This window comes from Gorilla gorilla, chromosome 18 (genome assembly GCF_029281585.2).
Source record: "Gorilla gorilla gorilla isolate KB3781 chromosome 18, NHGRI_mGorGor1-v2.1_pri, whole genome shotgun sequence".
Lineage (NCBI taxonomy): Eukaryota > Metazoa > Chordata > Mammalia > Primates > Hominidae > Gorilla > Gorilla gorilla.
The window spans coordinates 8,488,067-8,507,773 of record NC_073242.2 but is presented as its reverse complement, the minus strand read 5'-3'; the positions used below and the strand labels follow the sequence as shown (position 1 = coordinate 8,507,773).

The following is a 19,707-nucleotide window of genomic DNA, read 5'->3' as shown; positions in this document are numbered from 1 at the left end:
TTCATTGTCAAGAAAACTCCATTGTTATACTTTGTCATTTATTGTTTTTCTCTGCTTATTCATCCTAAAATTTTTTCACAATCATTCAGAGATAGTCACTGCTTAGCATACTTCCAGTCTTTTTTCCTGTGCATTTGTATCCTAGATCTTTGACCTTAAAGAACCCATGCTGACAGAGCCTTAGACCTCCAAATTGTAAAGACTACTAAAATATTAATTATTTTCCATTTAATTTGTCTAACACTTATTTTTTCTGGCTGAGAATAATCTTTAAGACCCCTTTATTTTCATCACCAGCAGTTTCCTATCATTGGGAGCCAATCTTCACAATGACAAAGCTTTTATCAGCTGAACAAAAGATATTGCCTACCCCAGGATAGTAAAGAACCAGTGACTCAGGAGGGTGTGGCTAGGCTCACTTCCTAACAAAGTTACACACTCCCGCCCTGTGCACCACTCTCACACCCAAACACTGGCCTTGGCAAAATAACAAATTATGACATGCCAAAGACCTTCAAAATCACTTGGGAATGGTCAAAATAGATTTTGAATACAGAATTCCAAATGTTCACAGTATATGAATACGCTAATACATGCCATACATGTTTTCTGCTTACTTCGTATATAATTTTGTGTCCTGCTTTTTAAAAGAGTTCATATTCTAGTGTGAACTTTCTACCATACCAATAAATAAAGATATTCATTGCAGCCTTGTTTATACAAGAAAAATGATGGAAGCAACCAAAATGACAATCAAATGACAATCAATCAGGGAATGGTTGAATAAATTGTGACTTTCTTATTGACTTGTAAGGGCTCTTGATATTATACATAAATTATTATACATTATAGATATACAAAATCTGTCATATCTAAGTACTTCTTCTTGTTTTGTTATTTGCTGTTTAGTGTTGCTTAGAGTGAGGTATGATGAAAGAAATGTTAACTTTTTTCTTTTTTTTTGAGCTAGGGTCTCACTGTTATATCCAGGCTAGAGAGCAGTGGCCCAATCACAGCCACTTCAGCCTCAACCTCCCAGGCTCAAGCAAACCTCTCACCACTTCAACCTCTCGAGCAGCTGGGACTACAGGTATATCCCACCATGCCTGGCTAATTTTTTCTATTTTTTGTAGAGATGCTGACCCACTATGTTGCCCAGGCTGGTCTTAAGCTCACAACCTCAAGCGACCCTCCTTCCAAGGAAATTATAACTTTGTATGCAGTTAAAACCAGGCTCTTTTCCTTTCAGACTCCTCCCATTTCTTTTATGCCTAGAATGTTCGTCTCCAACCAGATCTTATAGAAGAACTTGTGTATATAGGTTTTTTGTTTTTTGAGACAAGGTCTCACTCTGTTGCCCAGGCTGGAATAAAGTGACTCAATCTCAGCTCACTGAAGCCTCGACCTCCCAAGCTAAAGCGATCCTCCTACCTCAGCATCCCTAGTAGTTGGAACTACAGGCGTGCTAATTTTTGTATTTTTTGTAGGAACGTTGTTTTGCCATGTTGCCCAGACTGGTTTTGAACTCCAGCTGGGATTACAGGTGTGAGCCACTGAGCCCAGCCTATATGGTCATTTATAGATATTTTTTCACATTTACTTCATTAACCCCAGATGAATTTGCTATGCTATAAAGTATGAGGAGAGGCTGTAACTTGGTTTCTTCCAGCATCAATCACTAAACAATCCTTCCTTCCTCTGCTGATTTGGCATATATTGCAAAGCAACATCACAGATATCTAAGGCCTGTTTCTGAAGTCCATGTGTCATATTAATACAGTATTTACAGATTCTTTAACCAGTATTGCACTGTTTTGTAAACTTTTATACTTTAATATTGCAAAGTTAAAGCTCATGTTTATTATCCTTCTTTATAAATAATACTTTGCCATTCCAGCCTATGTATTATTTTGGCAGGTTTCAAAAAAACTCACTGTATTTTGGTTGTAAATCAATCACAAATGTGAGTTAATTCAGGAAAATTAGCATATATCGTATATATCCACATACATGTAGACGTATTTGTATATATCCAATATTCATTTGTCGAATTATGATCATAAAATCAATTTATAACATCAGATAAGGGAACAAAATATCTACAAATGAAGAGTTAAAATAATTCTAATCAGGCGGCAAAACAATTAGCAGTGTAACAGGCTGGCGCTGCAAAAGACCATCTCCCAACACGTACTAAGATGTTAAAGGAGATTTCCCTAAAAGAAATCTCCAAGGCCCTCAGGATATTTGTGATGCGCTGGGTTGTGGAAATAAATCCCAGCTGAAGGCTTACAGATTCCCCCACTGATAGAACCGGAACAGTCTCACTATAAGAAGGGAATCAGCAAGTTAACCAATGGGATGCAGGAAGGTCATCCTTGTATTGGCAACCAGGTCCTACTCCCCCGTCCAGGCAGTAAACACATAACCTTATCTCAGTCCAAGTCTGAGAGACTGCAGCTTCAATCCTAGATGGCAAAACTGCTCCTTTCAGTTGCTTAAGTGACTCTCCAAGCCCAAGAAGGTAAAAAATAGGACTACAGGATAAAGTGAGTCAAATCAGTAGTCTATTATCACTTAGATTTGGGGTTGTTTTATAATCATTATAATGTTCTGCTGTTACTAAGCCATTTGAAACATTTAAGAGAATCCGATATATTAAACAATGGTACGTTAGACTTACAATCATAATTCAAAATGCTTAAGAAAATATAATTAAGTTCAAACATGTTTGAATGTTTAAAAAAAACCGACTTACATTTACCTATTAGACTTACGAGAGTTGCCTAAGTCCTTGGAAAGATTTTAGTTTTTTTTGTGTTGTTTTTTTTTGTGAGACAGTTGCCTCACTCCTGTTGCCCAGGCTGGAGTGCAGTGGCACCATGAGAGCTCATTGCAGCCTCAACTTCCCGGACCCAGCACTTTGGGAGGCTAAGGCAGGATGATCGCTGGAGCCTAGGAGTTTAAGGCCAGCCTGGACAACATGGTGAGACTTCATCTGCACAAAAAAATTTTTTTTGAATCAGCCAGGTATGGTGGCACACCCCTGTAGTCTTGGCTACTAAGGAGGCTGAGGTGGGAGGATGGCTTGAGACTGGGAAGGTCCAGGCTGCAGTGAGCCGTGATCCTGCCACTGCACTCCACCCTGGGCGACAAGAGGGAAACTCCGTCTCAAACAAAAAAAAAAAAAGAAAAAAACAAAGATCCCCCTTTAAAAACCTCAGCTGGTGTTACTGAGAAAATACTAGCCTTCCTTGTCCCTTGGTTATCCTCAGGAATTTTTTATTTTTTCTTACTCTATATATATATACATATATACATATCCTTCTAAACATTGTATTTTCAAACTGGTTATTGATGAAACAGAAAAAACTAAATTGTGCATTCCAACTTATAATGAGTACCCTTCCTGAATTCTTATTTTAATGGGTTTTTTTTTTCTTTTTTTTTCCAAAATAGGCAGACCTATCATCCACGGAAATGAGAATTCTGTCTTCCCTTTTCCAAAAATTGCATTTCTTATTTTTGTTTCCTGTCTTACTGCACTGGCTAGAACTTTCAGGTTTTAGGCAATATATTCTTATTGTCTAATAGTGGTAGAAATGTACCATGTTTCTGATGTTAAGGGGAATGCCTCTAGGTTTTGGTGCAATGTTCATTTGAGATTTTTTTTTCTTTTTGGCGGGGGGACGAGTCTCGCTCGCTCTGTCGCCTAGCTGGAGTGCAGTGACATAATCTCGTCTCACTGCAACCTCCGCTTCCCGGGTTAAGCGATTCTCCTGCCTCAGCCTCCCAAGTAGCTGGGACTACAGGCATGCGCCACCACGCCCGGCTAATTTTGTATTTTTAGTAGAGACTGGATTTGACAGTGTTGGCCAGGCTGGTCTCGAACTCCTGATCTCAGGTGGTCCGCCCGCCTCGGCATCCCAAAATGCTGGGATTACAGGCTTATACCACCATGCCCGGCCAAGATTCATGTTTTTAATTAAGTTATTAAAATCTCCTTCAATTCCTCACAAATTCAGAATTTTTAAACAGGAACGTATGTTAAATTTTTATCAAATTATTCCCTGGAATCTTAAATACGCTTTAAAGATCACTTTGTCTTAAAAATACACACGCAGTAAATGACAGTCCGTGCAGCTAATTCTTGGTACTTCAGGGAAACTGATCTCGCAAGAAAAATCAGGCTGCGGGACGACCCAGTACGCTAAACACCGACTTGCAACCGAAATCTCTAACCACCACAATGCCTTGGGGAAATGCGTGTGGACTCGTCACCTTTGCCAGCTGGCAGTGACTCAACAAGAGCCCGACACCAAGTCTAAGTCAATCCTTAACACGGTGGAGTCTGTGATCGGGACTGGGATCTTTTGCAAAATTGTGATTCTACCTGGTCTGCTGAAGTTGGGGCCGACGCTGCGCTCAATTGCAGTTAACACTTCCCAGTTCATGGTTCAGTTTTAAAGTGTCCAAACTACGCCCGGCATCTGTCTTCCTGTTGTCACAACTTTTTCAAAAGTGCAAAACTAGGGCAAAGCTAACGAGAGAGCCCGGACGCAACAACGACACGCACCTTTGTCCCCAGCGCCGACGCGGGCCGCAGACGTCCCCCCGCGGCGGTCCTCATGCCGGTCCCCGGGCGGCGGCGCAGCTAGCGGTCGGCTCCTAAGCCGTGGCTCCCAGCGGGCAGGCGGCCCGCGCCTCGGCCCATGGCCGGGTCCCCGCGCCCAGGGGAGCCTGGTGTGCCGCGCCGCGCGCCGGCCCAGGAGGAAGCGAAGAAATGCCAACTCGACGTCCGCGCAGCCACTCCGGGGACAGCAGGGGGTCGGGGGAGCAGCCTCCGGTCGCCCCAGGAGAACTTGCGGTCCCGCGCTCAGACGGCGCCTCCGAAAGCGGCCGTCGGGAGGAGCGCTCCAAAGAACACGGGCGGCGGGAGCGGACGGGCGCGGACACCGGGGCCTCCCGGCCTGCGGCCAAGCAGAGTCGCCGGGCGCGGGAGCCCAGACCCGGCGGAGGCTGAGTTCCAGGCCGCGCCGAGCTCCGTCAGGGCAGCTCACTGGCGCTGCGACGGGGCCGACCAGCGCCTCGGGCTCGGGAATGGCCCCGGGGCCCGCGCCGGACCAACGGGCGTAACGGAAGCGCCGAGAGGGGAGGGGCGCGGAGTCCAAGACCCGGGGGCGGGGCGAGCCGCGAGGCCGGCTCCCTCTCGCGCTCAGCCGGTCACACCGTCGCCGCCGCCGCCGCCTCAGACCGCGGGCGCTTCGTTGTCACGAGCCGGAGGGAGGGGGAAGGAGCCGGGAGTCTCTGCGCTCCGGCGCGCGGAGACCGCGGCGCTCGCGTCACGTGCCCCTCGGTCGGCCAATGATCCCCTGCGGGCGCGGTGACGTCAGAGTAGCGGCGTGGCCGGTGACAGCCGGCCCCCGTCACGTGGTCGGGCCCACTCCAATGGGCGGCGCCGGGGCGACTTGCTGTTCCCGGCGGCCCGTGCGTCGGCGGTGGTTGGGTGGTAAGATGGCGGCTGTGAGTCTGCGGCTCGGCGACTTGGTGTGGTGAGTCCGAGCGGCCGGGCCAACCGAGACGCGCCAGGGAGCTGCCCGCCTGGGCGCGGGGTTCGCTGCCGGCCCCGGAGCTGCCTTTTTATGCGCTCCCGGTCGCGGAGAGAGGGAAAGAGAAGGTGCCGGCGCTTGCGAGCGGCGCCGGGCGGAAGGGGCAGTCCAATCCCGGGGGACCGAGGCCGAGGGTGGCCACGGCGGGCACCGGCTTTGATCCCCGAGGCCGGCCGGGTGGGGTCTGCACTTGGGGCCCAGATACTGGCGGCCCCCGTGAAGGGAGCCGCCGGTGCCGCGAGGCTTCCCCGGACGACGGGTCCCTGGGGTCTTGCTGGGGCTTCCCAGAAAGCAGAAGCGCCGGGGACCGGACTTGCGAGTCCATCTCGCCGGTGCCATTCGGTCAAAGCCCAGGTTGCGATGCAGCCGACCTGTGCGGGCGGCTCAGCCGAGGGTGTCTAAACCGGACTGCTGGCGTTGCCCCGCGAAGAAACGGCGGGGGGAGTTCTCCTTTATAATCGATGGCTTGGCAGTGACCAGTGCAGGCTTGGGTGCCTCCCGCGGTCTGCTTCTGTGTCCCAGACAACCGCCCGAACCAAGACTGATTGTCGCCGCCTCCCTCGAGCTGCGTAGCTTGTTTCTCCACCCAGAGGAAGGCTTCCATTAGCATTTGTCAAAGCCAGGCAGGTCTCCTGTTGAATTAAACCAGACTTAGGGAGGGAAAGTCTGTGTTTACAGAGGAAGCTGTCCTCCCACCCCCGTCATTGAGAAGCTCTAGACAAGTGACTTTTGACAGTTGTGTTGTTCTGTATTCCTTGTCAACAGAAGAATGGATATACATTGTTCACATAAGTATACAATTTTGCATTTTACTTCTGAGGGTCTTGGGCCCAGCTGTGAAAGCTTTTGTTTCGGCATTTGAGGATGCCAGCAGAGATTTAGGAAAATAAATTGCGTATTGAGTGGGTTGAAGGAGATGGACTGGCTTTTCCAGGGCAAGTGTTGACTCTTTGTGTTTTCTCTAGGGGGAAACTCGGCCGATATCCTCCTTGGCCAGGAAAGGTGAGTGTCTTGCTACTAAAGGAAGATATCTGAAGTTGGGTTTGAGGAGGTGGAGAATGTAAGATGCATTCCTCTCAGTTTCTAGTATTGAGTTAAATTGGGCCCATTCAGATGGCACTTAGAATTTTTTTTCCTCTAGTATCGGTTATTTTTTAAAAGGCAATGCAGTATACAGCAGGTCATTAAATCTGCTCTAAACGCTTATTTCTTGATTTAGAGGAGGTTTATGAAGTTTCTTTTTTAACCCCGGAAATAATTCTAATCTGAATTTAGCTTTATGCTTAAATGTAACAAAAGGAGAAGAAAATATAAATTATCCAGGAAGAAAGTCTAAATGTAGGTTAGTGAAAAGCCAAAGTATTTTTGTCCCAACTAAGTTTAAATCTTCTTTCCATGTTACCATATGTGCTACTCCAGTGCCTCTTTGCAGAAGTTGGCATTCCAGATTTTGCATGAGGTGATCCATCATTGCTTTCCAAATGTTGTGTTTTTATATTCTTGCTTGGAGCCCAGGAAGTGTCTTTAGATGGTCTCTTTGCAATATGGTGTTTTCTGTGCCTCGGTTGTCCTTTGTTTTCACTATGTCCTGTGTCAACCCTTCCTGCACAGGAAGTATTTCAAAGAGTGTCCTCTGCATTTTTTCAGTAATGATGGGGTCACATTGGGGCAGGGGTGGGGTGGTGGGGGGCAGGGGATGCTGTTGATCTTAGTTTTAACTGCTTGTAAAACAGGGCCACTGCAGTAAAAGGGATATTGTGTCTACTGAGCACTGTGCTACATGTTAAATATTGGGAACTTCTAGAATATCTACACATTTCCATACACCTCAATAGAAAAATGGGAGATTTAGACAAGTACTAGGCCTTGGGTTCTGTTTTGTATATAAATAAATTTATTTGTAAGTAAGTCCTTTTAATTTACTTTTTTCTTAGCAACGTAGAACTGTGTAGAGCAATGTGGAGCCACTAGAAAGTGGGCTGCTGTGTTGCCAGCCAACCTTTTTCCCCCCTTTTATCCTCCAGATTGTTAATCCACCAAAGGACTTGAAGAAACCTCGCGGAAAGAAATGCTTCTTTGTGAAATTTTTTGGAACAGAAGATCAGTGAGTAGTACTCACCAGGAGTCTCCCTTCACCTTTCTTTCTGTGTTACCTGGAGTCTGAGCTGCTTTGAAAATATTCTAAGGATCCTTAGTTCAGTCTTCTTATAATGTATAATACTGGCATCTCATTCTGCCTTCATACCTAAATAAAGGTGCAATTTCTTGCAGAAATTGCCCTAGACAACTGTCCTAGGTCTATAAGTCAGGCAAGAACTAGGTTCATTTACCTTCTAAGTATAGCAATCACATTGAAATAGTTTCTCACATGTTTCTTTACCCAACTCCAAAGGCAGTTCCTTTTTGTTTGTTTTTGAGACAGAGACTTACTCTGTCACCCAGCCTGGAGTGCAGAGGCAGTCTCAGTTCACCGCATCCTCTGCCTCACTGACTCAAGCGGTCCTCTCACCTCAGCCTCCCAAGTAGCTGGGACCACAGGTGTGCACCACCATGCCCAGCTAATTTTTTGTAGAGGGGGTTTTACCATGTTGCCCAGGATGGTCTCGAACTCCTGGACTCAAGCAATCCACCTGCCTTGGCCTCCCAAAGTGCTGGATTATAGGCGTGAGCCACCGTGCCCAGCTGGCAATTATTTTTATAAAAGCCATGTTCAGTTCTCTTTTAATGCCATATGTCATGGTTCATGCATGGGGTATACAGTGGAAACTTTTATTTATGTTAATAAAAGTAATTGTTCAATCATGTTCTCATTAGTAAAACTAAGTGATTTGCTTTGACATTATTATAGTAAGTCTTTTTACCAGATCTGTCCTAAGATGGGGAAACCAGGACCATTAATCTGAGACTCTTTGACCATATAACATGTCGCAGTGAGGGGAAGAACGTGAAGAACCTGTATTAACTTGAGTTACTAGTGATTTGTTTAGCTTTTTCATCACTATGTCAAGTTGCTTACCTGGGTCTAGCTAGATGGTTTGATTTTTTTTTTTTTTTTTTTTTTTTTTTGAGATGGAGTTTCACTCCGTCACCCAGGCTGGACTGCAGTGGCGTGATCTCAGCTCACTGCAACCTCCACCTCTCGGGTTCAAGTGATTCTGGTGCCTGAGCCTCCCAAGTAGCTGGGACTACAGGCGCACACCACCACACCCTGCTAATTTTTTTATATTTTTAGTAGAGACGGGGTTTCACCATGTTGGCCAGGCTGGTCTCAAACTCCTGACCTCAAGTCATCTGCCCCTCCCCCCCCGCCAACCCCCTCAGCCTCCCAAAGTGCTGGGATTACAGGCAAGAGCCACCATGCCCAGCCACTTTGATTTGAGTAGTTGTATTTCTATTTATTATTGTTATAGGAAAATACAGCCTTAGATTTGAAAAAAATGTGGCTTCTCTGGTAAATCTAATTCTGATGGTTAAAGTATTTCTACTTAGAAAGCGATATTTTATAAACAGTATTCTTCACTTATCCAGGAGTTTATATGTCAGATGCTCTTCCTGGTTTCATGTTTACAGATAGACCCAGCCCCAGTTCTCTATCACAAGCCAGCTTCACAGCCTGTGGTGGCAGTATTTCAAGGAGATCGCTGGCCTGGAGCTGTGGAGCCAGAGCTTCTGGAAGAGGGAATGTTCTTAGAACTCCATGGATTTAAAAAAGAAGATTTGGCCGGGCATGGTGCCTCAGGCCTGTAATCCCAGTACTTTGGGAGGCCAAGGTGGGTGGATCACTGGAGGTCATGAGATCAGACCATCCTGGCCAACATGGCAAAACCCCGTCTCTACAAAAAATACAAAAATTAGCCGGGAGTGGTGGCGTGTACCTGTAATCCCAGCTACTTGGGAGGCTGAGGCTCGAGAATTGCCTGAACCCAGGAGGCAGAGATTGTTCGAGACACTGCACTCCAGCATGGGTGACAGACTGAGACTCTGTCTCAGAAAAGCAAAACAAAAACAGGAAAGATTGTCCTCATGCATAACATCAGTGTTATATGTCCACTTTCTGAATTGTTTGACACTGAGGGAATTTATAAGAAAGCAAGTATTATAGTTCCCACCTTCCAGATGCTCAGTTAAGTGACAAGTTGTAAACACTTCAGATAAGATGATGTGCACAATGATGGTCGGGCATGGTGGCTCATGCCTGTAACCCCAGCACTTTGGGAGGCCGGGGCAGGCAGATTGCTTGAGGCCAGGAGTTTGAGAACAGCCTGGCCAACATGGTGAAACCCTGTCTCTACTGAAAATACAAAAATTAGTCAGGCGTGGTGGTGCACACCTATAATCCCAGCTACTCAGGAAGCTGAGGCAGGAGAATCGCTTGAACCTGGGAAGCAGAGGTTGCAGTGAGCTGAGATCGTGCCACTGCACTCCAGTCTGGGTGACAGAGCGAGACTCTGTCTCAAAAAATAAATAAAGATTATGTGCAGAATGAATGATGGCAGATAATTGTTAATTCTAGGCTGGGCACAGTGGCTCATGCCTATAATCGCAGCACTTTGGGAGGCCAAGACAGGAGGATTGCTTGAGCCCAGGAGCCGGAGACCAGCCTGGGCAACATTAGCAAGACCTTGTCTCTACTTAAAAAAATAAATTTTTTTTTTCAATAGCCAGGCATGGTGGCACACAAGTGTAGTCCCAGGTATGCAGAAGGCTAAGGCAGGAGGATTGCTTGAGCCCAGGAGGTCAAAACTGCAGTGAGCCAAGATCACAATATTGCACTCCAGTCTGGGTGACAGGGCTAGACCCTGTCTTAAAAAGAAAAAGAATTCTAGAAGAGGGAGAGCTCAGTGGAGAGCCATGAGAACCAAGAAGACTGACTGAAGAGATGGGATTTGTTTTTCTGTTTGTTTGTTTTTTTTTTTTTTTTGAAACGGAGTCTCACTCTGTCGCCCAGGCTGGAGTGCAGTGGCGCGATCTTGGCTCACTACAAGCTCCACCTCCCGGGCTCATGCCATTCTCCTGCCTCAGCCTCCCGAGTAGCTGGGACTACAGGCGCACACCACCACGCCCAGCTAATTTTTGTTGTATTTTTCGGTAGAGGCAGGGTTTCACCATGTTAGCCAGGATGGTCTTGATCTCCTGACCTCGTGATCTGCCCACCTCGGCCTCCCAAAGTGCTGGGATTACAGGTGTGAACCATCGCACCCAGCCAGAGATGGGATTTGAATCCAGCTCTGGAAGATACATAGAATCTGGATGGATGGGGACTATAGGGGCATTTCAGACAGTGGGGATACTATGAACAATTGGCATTAAGCTGGGTGTTATGGAAAGGAAGAGGCTCCCTGCCTCAGGTAACTCGTGCTTAGGAATAACAGAGGCAATATGGTTGGCCCAAACTTCATTAGCTAAATGAATAATTACACAAGTCGGAAACAAAAATGGGAACTCAGTCTCATAAGGAGCCTGATAGCCATTGTTTCCTTATGTTTTTTGTTGTTGTTGTTCTTGTTTCGTTTCTTGATTTTTTTTGAGAAAGGGCTGGAGTGCAGTATCACGGACATGGCTTACTGCATCCTTGACTTCCCAGGCTCAGGCAATCCTCCCACCTCAGCAGTCTGAGTAGCTGGGACCACAGTTGTGCGCCACCATGCCCTGCTAAATTTTTTACTTTTTTTTTTTTTTTTTTTTGTAGAGACAGGTTCTCGCCATGTTTCCCAGGCTGGTCGCAAACTCCTGGGCTCAAGTGATCCTCCCGCCTCGGCCTCCCAAAGTACTGGGATTATGGGCATGAGCCACAGCGCCGAGCCCCGATTTTTTTTTTTAATGCTAAAAGACTGGATTAATAAACTGTGATCCTTGTTTATAACAAGTGCTAGAAATAGGACACAGAAAATTGGAGTTGAGTTAATTTCAGAGCTTAACCAGGCAAACAGGTGAAGCCAGTGGTGATGTGCTTGCTCAAGACAAAAATAGCCTGATGGTGGTAGTGATGATATAATTTCTAACTGACTAAGGTTCTTTGGAGGGTTGTAAACAAGTGGGATAGAAAGCAACTGCTAAATGCAATATTTTTAACCTTTTAAACTCCTTTGCTAGAGTTCTACATTTTAAACTATAAAAATGAAGTCACTGTGGTACTAATATGTTATCTTTTTGTGGGTAGGCAGTTAACTTAGAGAAAGGAAATGAAGAGTAAAGATGTACAGTTCTTCTCTAAAGAAGGAACACTTCCTTAGTGATCAGTGCTGGGGCAGATTTTATTTTGCGTTTTTCTATGAAGGTAAGATCTCCAGATTGGCTGGTGGCAGCAGATTATTTTGGGGAAAGAGCTCTGGATTGGTTACCGGCCTAATGTGCATTCAGGTACCGGTTCCACCTTGCTCCCTGATTTGGGCAAGCTATTTCACCTTTCTGAGCCTCTGTGTCTACATAAGGGGATGATACCACCTACCTCATAGTTAGGAAGGAAAAGTAGTATCTCTTGTGTAGAGTGTGGCTTGCCATACAGCAGGTATTAGCAGACATTGGTCCAGGATGCCTTTAAGTATGGAAAACTGAGAGATGGAGACTCTCCCTATGAGAGAGAGAGAGAGAGTGTGTGTGTGTGTGTTTGTTTGAAAAGAAAGGAATATGAGAGTTGGAAGTTCCTAAAGGATGTCAGCCAGGTTTGCTCTTTTTACCAAAAAGGCTTTGAGTACAAAACCATGCATCATTCCACCTTTATGTAAAACTGTATGCGCCTCATCAGGAATACTCTATGGACTTCAGATCATGCTTTCAAAGGGATCTCTTAGAATTGGCCAAGATCCAGAAAAGGGAACTGAGTCAGACAAAAGAGCAGGACTCTTCAATGTGGAAAAGCAAAGACTGAAGGAATCATGGGATCAGGAGGTAGGAAACAGCGAATGGCCTAGAGGAGTTTGGCGATGGGCACTGCAAGTGGATTGTGGTATGACTGTGTTAGGACCAGGGTGAGGAGCACTGGATGAAATGGGCGTTTAAGAGGTGGTGTAGACAGGTATTGCAAGGGGATTTTTTAGGGATGAGAACTGACTTGTGAAGACAAAGCCATAAGTGGCTCCTGTAGAAGCTGGACTGCACCTCAACTTTAACACTTGACATCAGGGAGGGGGCATGTGGTCCAGGCACATCCTGGGTGGGGGCACCATTGGTTACTGGACCCTGGCCCAGGTGGATAGGGTCTGACCCAGTGGAGTGTCCTCCGTTCCTGAGAAATACAGGATTTGGTCAGAGATGTTTAGTTTCAAAATTGACACACTACTTAGGCAACAAAAAGTGTAGTTATAATTTTTAATATTTGCAAGGTCTTTTATTAAAGAGTAGAAAGAACAGCTTCTTATGACAAGATAATCAGTGATTACAATCTTTTAGAAACCTGATTTTTCTCTCTCCCCTTCTCTGCCAAAATATCTAACAAATTGTGTTGACATCCCACTGTCAGGAGAGGGCCAGACCTTCCTAATCAGGTGTCCTGGTGAGAGGAGGACTTCATAATACGGATTCGGCTCCCTGAGCGAGATGGCCAAGACAAAACTGACCACGTAATTTTTGTATTTTCATGGAAATACGAAGGGGATATAATTTCAGCAAAACCCTGCCGGCTTCACTTGGTGACTACAACCAAAGATTATGTGTCAAGTGCAGGAGGGTCCCTCTCTGACAGGTCTGATTGTTGGTGACCCCGCCATCAGAGTAGAGACAGAGCTCACGGTTTAAAAGTTTCATCGGGGCCAGGCGTGATGGCTCACACCCGTAATCCCAACACTTCAAGAGGCAGAGGCAGAAGCATCACTCAAGCCTAAGAGTTCAAGGCCAGCCTGGGTAACATGGCAAGACCCATCTCTACAAAAAATTTAAAAATAAAAAAATTTAAAGCTACCATGCCGGCTTGTTCTCACCTTTATACTCTATGCTTGTGTGTGTGTTTGTGTGCGTGTGTGCTTTTTCTCTGTCTGTCTCCCTCCCCCTGCCATCTTCTCCCTGCCCTTTCTCCTTTTCTCTTTCTCTTAGCTTCACGGCTTCAGCCCAGGTCACCTGTCTATCCGAAGGCTGAAACACAGGTGAGAGGGTTCATGCGTAGTAGCATGTACCTGTAGTCTCAGCTACTTGGGAGACTGAAGCAGAAGGATCGCTTGAGCCTGGGAGGTCAAGGCTACAGTGAACTGTGATTGAGACACTGCATTCCAGCCTGGGTGACAGAGCAGGACCCTGTCTTTTAAAAAAGAAAAGTTTTGGCCAGGCACGGTGGCTCACATCTGTAATCCCAGAACTTTCGAAGGGCAAGTCAGGCGGATCACGAGGTCAGGAGATCAAGACCATGCTGGCTAACATGGTGAAACCCCATCTCTACTAAAAATACAAAAAAATTAGCTGGGCGTGGTGGCGGGCGCCTGTAGTCCCAGCTACTCGGGTGGCTGAGGCAGGAGAATGGCGTGAACCCCAGAGGCAGAGCTTGCCGTAAGCTGAGATCGCGCCACTGCACTCTAGCCTGGGCAACAGAGTGAGACTCTGTCTCAAAAAAAAAAAAAAAGAAGAGTTTCATCAGTGGCTGTGGATGATGATGGAATGGAGGGAGTGTTCATTTAAATTATAGGTGCTTAGAAGCCACCAGAAGCCAACCGGTTCAACAGATTGTGGACAAACAGTGGAGAAGCTGCAAGTGCCTACCTGCGAGTTTCCATAGCAGTCTTCCCCTCCAGTCCTCACAGCAGCCCTTTCAGGAAGTGCACAGGGTCATCTTTCTGGTTCTTATTTTTTCACAGATGAGGAAACTGAGAGACCAGTGGTACTTTTTCCACCAAGCCACATCTAAGGTGGACAGGTCTCGCTGGATGTGAGGTGTCTGAGTCAGTACTGAAAGTAGCTGCTCTAGAAGAAGCTCTAGAAGAATTTGTGGTTAATAATTAGAAGTATAGCAGCTTGGAAGCATCCCTTTTTCGTTTCACCTGGCACCTGATTTGTGTGTGTTTTTTTCTGGTGCCTTTATTTCTGAAGAACTTGGCTTGTAACACCTCAGTAATCTTCAGCCCCTTTGGATGGATTTTTTTAAAAAAGGCACCCATAGAAATTGTTTACTAAGTATTCACCAAATCCAAATGGAGAAGCAAACCCACACCTTCTGGCCCCATCTTTGTTCTCACCTGTATTTTTATTCTTATCTTTTTTTTTTTTTTTTTTTGAGACGGAGTCTCGCTCTGTCGCCAGGCTGGAGTGCAGTGGCACGATCTTGGCTCACTGCAACCTCCGCCTCCTGGGTTCAATCGATTCTCCTGCCTCAGCCTCCGGAGTAGCTGGGATTACAGGCACACGCCACCACACCTAGCTAATTTTGTATTTTTAGTAGAGACATGGTTTCACCATGTTGGCCAGGATGGTCTCAATCTCTTGACCTCGGCCTTCCAAAGTGCTAGGATTATAGGCGTGAGCTACCATGCCGGCTTGTTCTCACCTTTATACTCTATGCTTGTGTGTGTGTGCTTTTTCTCTGTCTGTCTCCCTCCCCCTGCCATCTTCTCCCCGTCCTTTCTCCTTTTCTCTTTCTCTTAGCTTCACAGCTTCAGCCCGGGTTACCTGTCTATGTGAAGGCTGAAACACATGTGACAGCGTTCAAGATTAGTCATAAGCTGACATCTTTAATATACAGTGTCTACATGTATGATTTTCTTTTTTTTTTTTTTTTAAGACCAAGTCTTGCTCTGTCGCCCATGCTGGAGTGCAGTAGCACGATCTCCACTCATGACAACCTCCACCTCCCGGGTTCAAGCAGTTCCTGCTGCAGCCTCCTAAGTAGCTGGGATTACAGACGTGTGCTACCACAACTGGCTAATTTTTGTGTTTTCTGGTAGAGATGGGGGTTTCGCCATGTTGGCCAGGCTGGTGTCGAATTCCTGGCCTCAAATAATCCACCTGCCTCGGTCTCCCAAAGTGCTGGGATTACAGGCATGAGCCACCGCACCGGGCCCTACATGTATGATTTTCATTTAAGAGGAAAGCAAATCAGAAGTGTGCAAGTTTTTGAAAATACCAGATTTTAATTCATTTTGATTGGAGTAATCTGAGAGTGGCTTAGTGGCGGTTCTGTATTCATCGATGAAGAGACTTTTTATAGGAGGAGTGTCAGGTCAGCAGGGTAAATTGGCTGTGTTACAGGTGCAGTTATGCCAGCAGCCAGGCAGCAGCAACCCACCAGAGCAAACCTGCAAACCAGGAAGTCATGGAGGAAACCCTCTGGGCAGTCGGAATAGCCTGTGTTCTATGGCAGAGGCCTTTAGTATTGATTTGTGTTTTTTTTTTTTTCAAGATAATATGTGTTCACCATTCAAAAACAAAAACCTGTCAACATTGAAACAGTTGCATTCATCCCCATCCCACAGCCACCCAGTTAGACCAGTTTCTGATGGTGTGTCCCTCCAGAGATATCAGTGCGTGGTCAGTCCATTTTCCTTGTCTTTGCACGAATGGTAGCACATAACATGCATTGCTTTTTATCTTGCTCATCTCCACGTAGCCAGATATCTTACGAGACATCCGCTTTCCTTCTCTGTAATGACCTTGCCTGTTTTCAGGTATTTACTATCACAATGTGTCATTCATTCTACTGTACATGAAAAGCAAAGCCTCCTACTTTAAATACAGCTTGAATAAGCTTGATTTTTCTGACTTCCCAGCCACAATTGGGCTGAAAGATATAGCTCCATCTAAGTCTTGGGAGGATGATAGGAAAATCAAAAGTTACAGCTTCTATCAAGGAAAGAAACAGTCACTTAAAAAACCAACAGTAGCAACAACAAAAACACTAAAGCCTTACGCACTGGAGCATTGTAGCACCTTTTAACTCACTGGTGAGCAGTACATCCTCCTGAACATCTGGGAAGGAATCATTTACCCAGTGATTATTTATTGAGGACCAGTGGCGTGCCAGGCCCGGCTGATGTGCCTCCGTGAATTAGACAGTGGTGCATTGTTGAAGCGCCAACTGAAAAGCATATTCTCATTAAAAAGACAGAGGTAGGCCAGTTGCAGTGGCTCATACCTGTAATCCCAGCACTTTGGGTGGCTGAAGTGGGCAGATTACTTGAGTTCAGGAGTTCGAGACCAACCTGGGCAACATGGTGAACCCCATCTCTATAAAAAATAAATTTAAAAAAGATGAAAGAAGTGTAACCTTTAGAGAAAAAATGGTATTCAGATAGCCAAAGTGATTTAAGTTTGGTTTGCTTTCAAGAGGTAATCCCCATAGAGCTCTGGTAAGCTGGGGTTTTTTGTTGTTACTGTTTTTGAGGTGGAGTCTCACTCTGTTGCCCAGGCTGGAGTCCAGTGGCACAATACTGGCTCACTGCAACCTCCGCCTCCTGGGTTCAAGTGTTTCTCCTGTCTCAGCCTTCCGAGTAGCTGGGATTACAGCTGCGTGCCACTACACCCAGCTAATTTTTATATTTTCGGTAGAGATGAGATTTCACCATGTTGGCCAAGCTGGTCTCAAACTCCTAACCTCAGGTGATCTGCCTGCCTCGGCCTCCCAAAGTGCTAGGATTACAGGTGTGAGCTACCGTGCCCAGCCAAGCTGGTTTTTTATGGCTGTTTTCTGATGTAACAGGATGCTTCTCCAGCAATAAGTTGATTCCTTAAATAGATTAACATTTCTTGGATTTACCATCCTATTCATACTGTCAGTTCATTTAGCCATTTTAATGTTTCGAAGATGGTTGTAAAGAGGAAAATTTCAGTATCTCAAATGCTTTAAAGTGAGTGGAATTTTGACTGTACAGTTCCTTCTAGCAGAAATCAGTAAACGTTGTAAGATGCTTCAACAAAAAATGGGGTTGATTCCTTGGCACTTCACAGACATCCTCACCTTTCTGTTCCCTCAGAATCGGGTTCTTGTGAGGCTGGGGAGTGGGAGGCAGGGATGGAGGTAGCAGGATGGCGTGGGTGGGATTAGCAAGTCTCGGAGTCTGTTGTCCCATCTCAAGGGATTCCATAAAAATCACCTTTTTGGTCCTATATTGGGAACTTGTGTGGTTCTCAGCTTCTGACCAGAAGCTCCTAGGAGGAACTGGCTGGTCACGACTCCTTAAGCTTCATCCCTGATACTGGTTGTGTCATCTCAGACCCACGGGTTAGTATGGTAGCTTCACTGGCTTTTGGGGCTGGGGCTGACTTTGCATCTGATTGCTCTGGCCTGTCATTAGCATCCCTGTAAGGAGAGGGAAGGGAGTCAGTTCAGGGATATTCTTGCCGGAAAATCTGGGGTCGAAATCTCCTTCCACTTTTCCTCCCAGCAGATTGGACTCATTGGCACTCTCATGTTGAATTTCAAACTTTAAGATGAGTTGGTCACTGGAAAGGAGTTTGCTGGCTCACACCTGTAATCCCAGCACTTTGGGAGGCCAAGGCAGGTGGATCACTGGAGGCCAGAAGTTCAAGACCAGCCTGGCCAACACAGGGAAACCCCGTCTCTACTAGAAACATAAAAATTAGCTGGGTGTGGTGGTGCATACCTGTAGTCCCAGCAACTAGGGAGATAGAGGCAGAATTGCTTGAACCTGGGAGGTGGAGGCGGAGGTCGCAGTGAGCTAAGATCGTGCCACTGCACTTCATACTAGGTGACAAAGTGAGACTCTGTCTCAGAAAAAAAAAAAGGCCAGGTGTGGTGGCTCACGCCTGTAATCCCAGCACTTGGGAGGCTGAGGCAGGAGAATCACTTGAACCTAGGAGGCGAGGTTGCAGTGAGCCGAGATCGCCCCATTGCACTCCAGCCTGGGCAACAAGAGTGAAACTGTCTCAAAAAAAAAAAAAAAAAAAAAAGGAATTTGCCTAACTCCTCTAGTTGGAGCTGTGCCAGGGAGACCAGCAGAACAACCATCTGCATGCCTGATAGTGGTTCGCTGCCTGACATCTGCAGGCCGATGATCCCAGGTCTGTGTTTTTGCACAGACCCTATCATCAACAACTACCAGCAGCACACTCAAAGTCCAGGTAGCTGGTGGAGGGTTAGTAACATTATTTTTATGTGCAAAGGTTAACACTGTTGCTGTTAGTGAATATTCTCTAGCTTTCTATGAAGAAAACAACCTGAAGCTTGTGAGATAGCTGGGTTTCTGTATCCTTAACCTGACCTGCTTTTTCTGAAGGTTATGCTGTGAAACCTGTATCACAGGCTAAAACATGTAAATTAACTGATACCTTGTCAAGCCTATAAAATTATTTTGTGCTTGGATTCTATAAGCTGCATGCCATTCAGGGAAGCCATAGAAAGCCAGCTGCAGCAGATTTGTTCAGGTTAGTGTGGCAGATCAGATACCCCAGAATTGACAGCTGACTACTTTCACTTTCATGTGTTACACATTGATGGTTGAAATTAAAAATTACATATCGGAGGTGTATGTTCTTCTACCTTTAATCTCAAGAATCTTGTTTCTATTTGTTTTTTTTTTTGAGACATCATAAAACAGCATGCCATCTCGTTTTTAAGTGCCTCCTTTTGTAACTGCTGCCCTTATTCCAAACCATGTGTTCCGTGTTTGTGTGGTTTAGTAGCCATGGTTACCATCATTTATGAACAAATATAGGCTCAGTGGCTGTGAATATCCATAGGAACCACAAATTTTAGAAGATGTTGCATTTCTTCAGCTCTGTAACATCCCTGACTCTCTGTTGATCAACAGATCATAAATCTGGTTCCCATTGTTGACAGGCAGCAGGCATTTTCCTGCATAGTAATGCTGCTATCATCTATCATGTTTCCAGGTACCCTGATTCCCAGGGATCTGTGTGTGGCCATTTGTGCTGCCTGGTGAGAATGGGAAAGGGTCTCCAGATTTCTTTCTGCCCTGAGCAAGTGGCAGGGTATATGTGGTTGGGCATTGGAGGCTGATAGACGATTGTGGAAATAAATAATCTGCAACACAGTGCTTTCACTGGAGGAACTTGATTTGTGGTTGCTGCAGTGGTGGTGATGGTTGTTCTGCTTGACTTGTTTCAAGAAAATATACTTTAGACATAAGACTCTGAGATGGTTGATAGCATGTTTTGAAAAAAATGGCAAGGCCTATTGCAAAGTCCAGTTAAACCAAATGGA

The 19,707-nt window shown here is 45.9% G+C and overlaps 2 protein-coding genes and 1 long non-coding RNA gene across 23 annotated transcripts in view; 2 read left to right on the top strand and 1 right to left on the bottom strand.

Moving 5' to 3' along the window:
* Positions 1-4,722, bottom strand: part of UBN1 (ubinuclein 1) — a 34,302-nt gene extending 29,580 nt beyond the window's left edge. For 6 of the 9 annotated variants that reach the window (XM_055365202.2, XM_004057140.5, XM_055365205.2 and 3 more), the window contains exon 1: positions 4,577-4,722. The gene's annotated coding sequence lies outside the window, so the exon portion shown is untranslated. Of the gene's footprint in view, positions 1-4,393 lie in introns of all 9 variants that reach the window. The other 3 variants (XM_055365203.2, XM_063699977.1, XM_055365206.2) reach the window with 1 other exon arrangement.
* A 624-nt stretch (positions 4,723-5,346) lies between these two features.
* The window catches only part of GLYR1 (glyoxylate reductase 1 homolog), a 44,321-nt gene continuing 29,960 nt past the window's right edge, over positions 5,347-19,707 (top strand). For 6 of the 13 annotated variants that reach the window (XR_008672532.2, XR_008672531.2, XR_002003165.4 and 3 more), the window contains exons 1-3: positions 5,406-5,552; positions 6,575-6,611; positions 7,634-7,713. Coding sequence is in view for 7 of the 13 variants with exons in the window: in XM_019012361.4 (XP_018867906.4) it covers positions 5,449-5,552; positions 6,575-6,611; positions 7,634-7,713 (221 nt within the window). In the remaining 6 variants the exon portion in view is untranslated. Of the gene's footprint in view, positions 5,553-6,574; positions 6,612-7,633; positions 7,714-9,179; positions 9,380-19,707 lie in introns of those variants that run through there. The other 7 variants (XM_019012358.4, XR_008672530.2, XM_055365210.2 and 4 more) reach the window with 7 other exon arrangements.
* Positions 9,386-13,506, top strand: LOC129527547 (uncharacterized). Its single transcript, XR_008672540.2, has 2 exons — positions 9,386-12,497; positions 13,069-13,506. It is a non-coding gene; the product is annotated as an uncharacterized lncRNA (long non-coding RNA).